Source organism: Solea senegalensis, linkage group LG11 (assembly GCF_019176455.1).
Source record: "Solea senegalensis isolate Sse05_10M linkage group LG11, IFAPA_SoseM_1, whole genome shotgun sequence".
NCBI classification, from domain to species: Eukaryota; Metazoa; Chordata; class Actinopteri; order Pleuronectiformes; family Soleidae; genus Solea; species Solea senegalensis.
In genome coordinates this window covers 21,338,374-21,347,381 of record NC_058031.1, presented here as the reverse complement: position 1 = coordinate 21,347,381, position 9,008 = coordinate 21,338,374, and the positions used below count along the sequence as shown (strand labels likewise).

Below are 9,008 nucleotides of genomic sequence, written 5' to 3'. Positions count from 1 at the left end.
TTCTATTAATTTAGCGAAAAATGCAGCAGTGGAGCAGCAGCTCCTGTGTCCCACACGAGCTTAAAATGTTGATTTTCTTTATGGACTTTGGTGCAGGAGAACGAGTGGTTTACAAACTTCAGTTGCAACTCTGTGTATGTGTGTGTGTGTGGAGCTGCTGCAGCTGCAATACAGTTATTTTCTGTTTACTCTGTTTGTTGTTTGTTTACCCAATGTAACAAAAGCATAGTCCATTGATACACAAGTGAAACTGTTCCCCAAAGTTAAACTAAGCAGCTATTAGAATAAATAATAAGAGAAATATACTATAATTGATTTACTTTAACGTTCTCGCTGAAAAACGGAAATGTAGTATGTGCTCCCACCCACAAATAATCCAACCACACTGTGATTATGCAAAATAATCCTTTTACTAGAATATTACAAGGCAAATGTATTGTATCTAACAATAAAATAATAAAATAAATAAATACATTTACAATAATTTATTGTATACATATGTATGTGTATATATATACAGTATATATTCAACAAGTAAAAGACATGACAGTTGTGAGTGAGTCGCAGATGGTCGACCGTGAGAAGAGCTCCAGTGTTGGAGACGACGATGACTTGATGAAGACGCTGGGACCGAGAGCTCTCGACTCCTGTGGACGCCTGTGGAGCAAAAACACATCATTAGCACAGTTACAAAAGCACTTTGTTTGTTTGTTTGTTTGTGTTTGTGAGAAATGAGCCAGTGAATCTCCACCTGCTCAGAGCAGACGAAGCTCATTAACACCAGGAATGTGGCGCAGCTACAATAAAAGTATATTATCTCTGTGTAAACACATGCGTTATAGACTGTTCATTTACTACCGAATGTAACCATGACACACCTGCCATCAGATGTTAATTCCGACTCTTAATTTTTACAGATTTCAATTTTAATATTATGTTGTATACTGTGTCAGTTTTAAACTCATGGCAGAAAATTGTGCAGATTACTTTTCTTACTATAATCTGCTGTAATCTGTAAGGTCCTCCTGAGTTTAATTTTTACTGTGTTTAGTTTTCCTCTTCTATGTCACTACTTCCTTCCACTTGGCTATAAAACAAATTCTGATTTCAACTGTAAGTGATTCTTATTCCAGAATTTCCAGAGATTATTTCCTTTTTCCTGCTTTTTTAAATGTGAGACAATGTGCACAATGGCTAAGGAATCAGACATAGCTGATACATGAAATCCTAATCTATTTAAATGATGTGTTGTCACACATTTAACTTATAACGCTAAATAATTGCACTTGGTCAATATTTTGAGAATCATTTTGCAGCCCTAAAACATCATTGATACGTTTTCTACTTGAATATAGCTTTGTATCCGCTGTTATTATAACATGACATTGACATTGTATGTACCTCTCTACGCTCCTTACTTTCAGCATCCCAGCCCGCTGAAGGAGCCGATCCTCTCCAGCCGGACACCGAAGCAGCTCCTCAGTCCGCCCTTCTTGTACCGGCTCGACGCGCGCTTGGAGGTTCTCATCAGGTCTTTAAACAGCCGCATCAGGACGTTTTCTTCTGCAGGCAGAGCAGAGTTGCTCGGGTCCGAGGACTCCCAGTCCCAGGAGTGTTTCTCCGGAGCTCCAAACTCCGACTTGTTGCGTCCATCTCTCGCCTCCCTCTCCATCTCCTCTGAGGAATAATACGGCGCGGTGTTGAAATCCTCCAGGATCTGCTTCAAACTCTTTGAAACAGTTTAAAAATGAATATTAAAACACACAGTTGTAATATCTTCTCATCATCATCATCATCATCATCTTCATGAGACTCACCTGTAGATCGGGGACAGATTTGGCTCCTGTGAGATGAAGCAGTAGAAACAGAGAGAAACAGCAAACTGGATTCATTGTCTCTTCTTTTGTTATTAATCTGTGAAGTTCCTCTTTATTATATATATAAATATATATGAAAAAGCCGACGTGCGCCTCAGTGCGTCCTGCTCCTCTGGCTCCTCTTGGATCCTCTGGCTCCTCCAGCTCCAGGTGCGTTTATACGCGACCTGATTCCGTCACAGGATCACAGAAAATTAACGAGGCGTGATTAATGCTGGAGTGGGAGTACACACACTAACCTGGCTGCTGCAAGTACAAGTTCAAACTCCTTTAAAAAAAAAAAAAAAAACTGGTAAGTTTGCTTTGCGTAATTATTATCCTACAGCCATTTTTCTTTCACTGTCATCAATGAAACTAGGACTGCAACTAACCCTTATTTTCAGAATGGGTTGATCTGCAGATTATTTCGATTAATCAAGTAAGACGATGATTTGTGTTTCCCCAGACCTTTGAAATAACGATGTTCTCAAATGTCCACAAAGTAAAATGATTCAATTGTATCGTATTACATTTAATTTATCCCAAATAAACCAGAACAAAATCACATTTAAATGAACACATTTAAAAACTTGTTTTAACTCAGACCAATTAATCATTATCAAAATAGTAATCTATAAATAATCAATTCATTTATCATTTGTTGTAGCTCTAAATTAAACGGCACCAAGCTGAGAGTGTTGATGATGGAAATGTTGAACAATTAGTTTTAAAGGGATAGTTTAGGTTTTACTGATACTGATTTTGCCAATAAGCAGCCTGTAAGACAAAAATGGGTTTTAGCCACTTATCAAAAAGTTGACCGAATAAAATCTATGCCTGCTTAAAGGTCCTGAGCAAAGCCCTTTCGCAAATTACATTCTAATGAGTTTTAATGATTAATTATACACTTATACAAACATTCAGATATTCAATATCTGCCAATAAACACCAAAATTATACACACTGTAACTTTCTCTCACTGTCAGACAGCCTTTGTCAACTGGAAACTGGAGTTTGTATGGCTTTGTAAACTGCTCACTCCCTGCACCAAAGTCCATTGAAAAAGTAATTTTACAGCAAGGCACACAAGGTGTTGATCCACTGTTGCCTCCATCAGTTAGTTCAAATGTGATTTTGTGCAGTGAAGTGATTAAATTAGATTAGATTAGATTAAAAACAAAGATTGTACTGGATGCACCTTTTAATAAGAGATCAAATTTGTGGTGTCCTGACAGTGTGTCAATATGTCGTACCATACTTCATAAAAAAAAAAGAAGTAGTATCCCTTTAAAGTCCTGGTAATATTTCTTTGTCTCACAGCCAACACTGTGAAGAGGCTGCACACCTGAAAACCCACAGTGGTGTGTGTGCAGGTGATGACATGTATTTAAATTAAGGCTAATGTGGAACATGTATGTGTGTGTGTGTGTGTGTGTGTCAGCTCAATTGCCCTGCCACCACTGACAGTACCAAGAGCAAATGATGAGCGATTAGCCCTGGACCCTGCGCAGCATAGTGCACTGTGTGTAGGTGGATGACAGCTAATTGACATTTCACCAGCTCTTTAACTGGAGGGCCATCGTGTGAAATGGACTCAGGCGTCAGGACGACGGCGGACGGCGTTTGGTGTAGGGGAAGACGTGAGACAGAGACAGATGTGCCACTGATGACGAGTAATGCTGGAGGAAGTATTTAGATCCATTACAGAGGTCAGATATGGTCCATCACATGTTACATGTTACTTGTATGTTTCTGCAAACCACACGAATGATGTGGCTATTTACTGACGTGCTAAATGACATGTTAGTGTTTTAACCCACTGTGGCACTTTTCTCTGAAATGTAGGTGACTGTAAAAAGACTGTATATAAAAAAATGGAAGAAGTATTTTGGTTTCCTCTATGAAGTTAATTAGGAAGTAAGAGTATACTGAATGGCCACTAGGGGGCAAATCTCCTGGTTGCAAATAGAAGCCCATGTGAATGAAGGTCTATGGGACGTTTCTTAAGCCCATTTCTCACTTCATTTATCTGTTGATTGATTGATCAGTGACCATTTTCCTGAGGAAAATAGTCTAGTTTCACCTCTTCATCAATAGAACATGATGTAAATTTTGTAAACTGTGTTCTGTGGTACAGTGGCTAGCGTTGTTACCTCGCAGCCAGAAGGTTCGGATCCTGAAAGAACAAGTTGCATGTTTGTTGTGCATGTTTCCCCTGTGTCCCCCACAGTCCAGAAACGTGCCAAAATTGGGGATTAGGTGAATTGGAGACTCTAAATTGACCATAATTATGACACATATGAGTGAACACCAGTGTGACTGACAGTATTGTCCAATAGGAGCCATCTGTGAACTTCCATTTGCAAAATGTCACCATGGTGCTCACCAAATCGTGAATCTTGAGGCTTTTTTTTTGTCTATTTACCGTTTTTGTGCATTTTAAATCATTTAAATCCAATTGCAATATTTTTTTTTGAAAGATCAGTCACATAAATGATCAGTTCTTTTTCTTCCATTTCAACTTTGTTTGATTAAAAAGTGTCTTTGAAAACACTAATTGTTGCGTGATTTTCCAGGTCTGTGATTCATACCAGACATAATATGACAGTATATGATGAGTTGACGATGTTCTAAATTGCAGTGTAGGTTACAGCTTAAGGACTGAGCGGTGCCGCATGCTGGCATTTATAAAACCACTTAACTGTCACTGTGATGAAGAACGTGCAGTCCACCCTCACACCGGTTCCCCTCCATTAAAGGCCTTAATTAGAACATAAGAGCCTCATCATCTAAATGACAGAGCCTGCTGAACTGAGACAAAGAGCTGTGAAATGAAAGGCGTACTTTATTGATGTCAGTACTGTATGTCAGACAACACAGCGGTGGTTTCCAGTGGCTTTTAATTTCAGGAGGAACTCCCCCCATAAAACGACTCAATCTATTTCTCCTTTGCACCAACAGAGTACGATTTCCTCGCGTTTCCTTGATCTTTCAACCTCCGTTATACATCAGAACTTGGACATTGGAAGTGGGAGTGAGTGAGTGAGTCACCCGAAGTTACTCCACTCACACACTGCCAGCACAGCCATCAGGAGCAATGTTGGGTTAAGTGTCATACGTAGACTAGCGGAGCTGGTAATCGAACCCACAACCTCTCAGTTAAACGACGACTCACCCTACCATGAGCCACCATCGCCCTTGTTATATATTTGTAATAGTTAGTATGAGAATGAAGCACAAGACATGGCTCAACATAATGTTCAGCCAGTAACTGTGTAACCGGACATAGACGTGCTATGATGCACTGCTGGCTTGTTGCTGACCAAGGATGGTAATAACTCGTGCTTATGACACATTTTTGACACTATTTGAACCCAATGTCCAGTGCTGTGCGGTGTAACCGAGGAATGTCGCACCTGATAAATGATGGGACAGAGAGACAGTCAGTCAGTCATGGGTGCTCCTCCAGTAGCATCCTGTCAACACTGCGCCAGCACTTCCTGCCCTCGACAGATAAGCTTATCAACAACACACACTACAGGAAGAATCCTGAGCTGTCGGCCCTTAACACAATGCTCAAGCACAAATGCATTCTATGACTCAATGAAACAATGTAAAGAAGAGCTGAACTTTTATCTCCGAACAGTGTAAGCCGTTGACTTCTTGGATTTGAGGAAAGGCGGACGGAGGTATTTCAGAGAGCGTGCCTTCCTCGATATCTACATCGCCGCACGCAGCGTTTCCCTCTGACCTTCATTGGATATACAGTTTACTCACCTGCACTTACTGGAAATCATTTACAACCTTGGAAAAAATAGCAGTCAAACGTGGCCTCTGTAAGGCAAAGGCCGGATGTGGTTGACTTCTAAACTGACTCATATTCACTCATGTAATGTACGTACTTGTTCCTGTTGAACGAAGCGGCGTCAATTGCTTGCGTGTGACGTGCATGTCAGACGCTGAGAATTGTTAAACCAAACACAGGAGCTCTAGCCGCTCAAATCTCATGCATGATGCGTTGGGTCAAACATTACTTCCCTTTTACTTTAGCAACATTTGCAACTCTTGCTACAAATCTGTTTAGCTACCTGCAGCACCAAGCATCAAGCTCGCCCAAGCACTGGAGCGACACTGAGGCGACGTAGACGTTCTAGTCCAGTAGTAACTAGGAAAGTGCCATTTACCATTAATTGTTAGCAAGATACCGTGAAGAATACTTCTTCCATTCCCCATTTTCTTCATCTATGTGATTCATGCTATTACGACAACTATTTTGATAATCGATTAATCGGTTTGAAGCTTTTTTCATGATTAAAACAAGATTTCCGATAGTTTAAGCTTCTTAAATGTGAATACTTTCTTAATTTCTTTGCTCTGGATAACAAAGAAAGTGAATCATTTTGTGGACAAACCAAGATATTTGAGAACATCATCATTTCCAACACCGATCAATATTTTTTTTTTAGGTTTTCTGATATTTTATGGACCAACCAATTAATGGAGAAAATAATCGACAGATTAATCGATTATGAAAATAATCTATACAAATCTATAAATCTATAAGTAATTGTTCACTGATGTCACTGGTTACACTCGGAGACTTGTAGAGCATTAAACAAGAAACGATTTCACACTACACCCCTAATTCAGATTGATAGAGATAAGGCTGAAAATCAGATAAGTGACCTAAATATAGCAGCCTTTGGCAAGGCTAAATATATACAACACCATTCTTGTGTGAAAATAGCCTTATCTCTGTGAAGGTGGCATTAGAGGGGTCATATTTACAACATGTGTACACTAATCTTTCCACAGCCTGCGGGAAGGGGAAGGCATGATGTAATGGCGTGGGAATCTGGGAGCAGACTAGGACAAGAAAAGACTGTGGGCCCGATGGACACCATGAAGGTTAAAATGGTTTACTGCTTTTGCCATGAGCAAGGTGGATTGGAGTGACACTGAAGTGACACCATGAGGCACCAAACTGTCCATCATCAAAGAAAAACAAAGACAAAGTCATTTAGCCAAGGTAGTACAAGTGCTGGCTAGCAATTTTTTTAATGAAGGTTTTACAATAACCTCTAAACGAATGGATCTACTTTTAGTAGTTCCATTGAAGAAATAAATAAAAACATAATGTTTATACCAAGCTGACCTTAAAGGGGCTATGCATAGAATGTACTGTAAGGAAAACTGAAGCATCAGAGTTCAAAATGGGTACTGCAATCAAAATTAAACATTTTGGACAGCTTGGTCCCTTTTCCACAGACTTGCGGCCCTTGACATTAATCAGGCAGTTTCCAAATGACAGAAACAAGGGGCTACACTTACATATATCTGGTGTTCACTGTGGCCCACGGCGTGGCTTTTTAAGTTCAGTAATTTTAGACGTGTGCCCTCTTAGATGAGAGGTAAAATGCTTATGGGCCATAGATTAAAAGTTTAAAATGTCAATAAACTGGCCGCACCATTGTTATCAATAAAGCTAGTATCTATATACATATATATATATATACATATACACACATATACATATATGTGTCATGTTTCCGAAACAAGTCCGATTGTAGTCGGACTAAGACGGTAATTTGGTCTAAGTCGGACTAACATACCGGGATAATGTGTAATAGTCCGATTACTGCATAGTCAGACTGGAGTCAGACTTCCATGCGCGCAAAGTCTTTGACCCAGAAGTAGAAGGAGATTACATATAAAATCATACAGCGTCTTTCTTCTCGACAACACAGCAACCACAAGTGCCGTGCTCCATCTAATTTCTATCACGGTTAACATGTACAGCAGGTCCGAAACACACAGAACCACAGCACCGTCCATCTCACTGTTTCGCCGCTCGCTCGTTTGTTTTTCTGTGACATACAGTAAAGGTCAACTGGAAACTGTCAGCTTGTGTCCTTTTCAGCGGAGCATCCTGCGTAATTCAAATCATGCTGAATATAATACATTTCTCATGTACTTTTGAACATGTCCCAGTAAAAGTTATGTTGTTGTTCAATGGGAATAAATCAAGAGTGCAATGTATTTCTCAGGTAGTGGTTTGGCTATTACAATAATAGTGTGGTAATAAGTACATATACTGTAATATACAGTATTGCAATAGGTTAATCCTTGGTAGTGAGAATTACTATAGGCTACCATTAATGCAATACCTTCATATAAGAATGTCTCTGAATTATTATCGTGAAAATATCACGTTTAAAAGGTTTTAAAGGTTCATTTTCATTGCAATGACACGGTCTGGTAGTTTCTGTGTAATAATAATCAAATCAGGAATCATCCACCTGTTTCTATTAAGTATCATAGGAATGAACGCAATGAACAATGAACCGTACATGAAATGATGGCTGTGGCTTGGTCAGGATGGGGGTCGGATTCTCGGCTTCTTTGACCTCCAGGCCGATGTTTCATTAACCCTGAATTGTCTCTGATTGCTGTGCCAGCAGCATTTGCCGTGTGTGGGTGTAATGTATGATCATAACGGCTGAATATATACAGTAAATGTATGAATGTGGGTGTAAAGGGTAGAAAGGGCAATATTTACAGAATGATTTCCAACATTTGTAAAATAAAGACTAAATTCAGACCATCAGTTTCTGTGAAACAAAGAACACACGACAGAAAATATGTTCCAGTGCGTAACTCCACATATGCCTCCCAGATATACTTCCCACACAGATGCAAAGACCAATTACGATGCCATTAAAACCTCCTTAGCAACCCTTTCTTTGCCCACTGCTGGTCTCCCGCTGCATCCTGACAGATATCAATGGCATTACCTCCGGCCTCCTGGACCCTGACACTCACTCACTCACTCACACAGTGCAGCAGCACAAAGAACGGTCTACATCAACAGCTGTTCACGCTCACAAATACCCTCTATTCAAAAAGGTGAAACACTAATCTGACGGCAGCGCGTCCCTGGTAATGATGTTAAATTTGCCGCACAGAAAGCTGGTCGCGCTTTGAATATCTTTGTAAACATGGGTTCTTGTATTACCTGCGTGCACTCTACGTAGAGCCCATTTTCCTCCGGATAAAAAAGAAACACACACCAACACTCAACACAACATCTGGTTTTTGTCTCCAATGGGAATGGATACAAAAAGCATTCCCTCCCAGGGCAACAGTCATGGA

General features: G+C 40.0%; 1 protein-coding gene across 2 annotated transcripts; it reads right to left on the bottom strand.

Moving 5' to 3' along the window:
* Window positions 1–391: 391 nt before the first annotated feature.
* Window positions 392–2,087, bottom strand: nppal (natriuretic peptide A-like). 2 transcript variants are annotated; one of them, XM_044038924.1, is made up of 3 exons: window positions 1,818–2,087; window positions 1,402–1,729; window positions 392–657 (listed from the first exon to the last, which is right to left on the bottom strand). In XM_044038924.1, exons 1-2 carry the CDS (start codon window positions 1,890–1,892, stop codon window positions 1,421–1,423), a joined length of 384 nt encoding a protein of 127 aa, XP_043894859.1. In that variant the 5' UTR covers window positions 1,893–2,087; the 3' UTR covers window positions 392–657; window positions 1,402–1,420. The 2 variants fall into 2 exon arrangements, with proteins under 2 accessions (XP_043894859.1, XP_043894858.1); XM_044038923.1 differs by having other exon boundaries at window positions 1,419–1,729; window positions 1,818–2,086.
* Window positions 2,088–9,008: the final 6,921 nt, after the last annotated feature.

Excerpts from the sequence above, each read along its gene's own strand:
- nppal (XM_044038924.1), bottom strand. The coding sequence starts at position 1,892 with ATGAATCCAGTTTGCTGTTTCTCTCTGTTTCTACTGCTTCATCTCACA. Across the intron at positions 1,730-1,817 it reads AATCTGTCCCCGATCTACAG|AGTTTGAAGCAGATCCTGGA; the intron begins GTGAGTCTCATG and ends ACTGTTTCAAAG.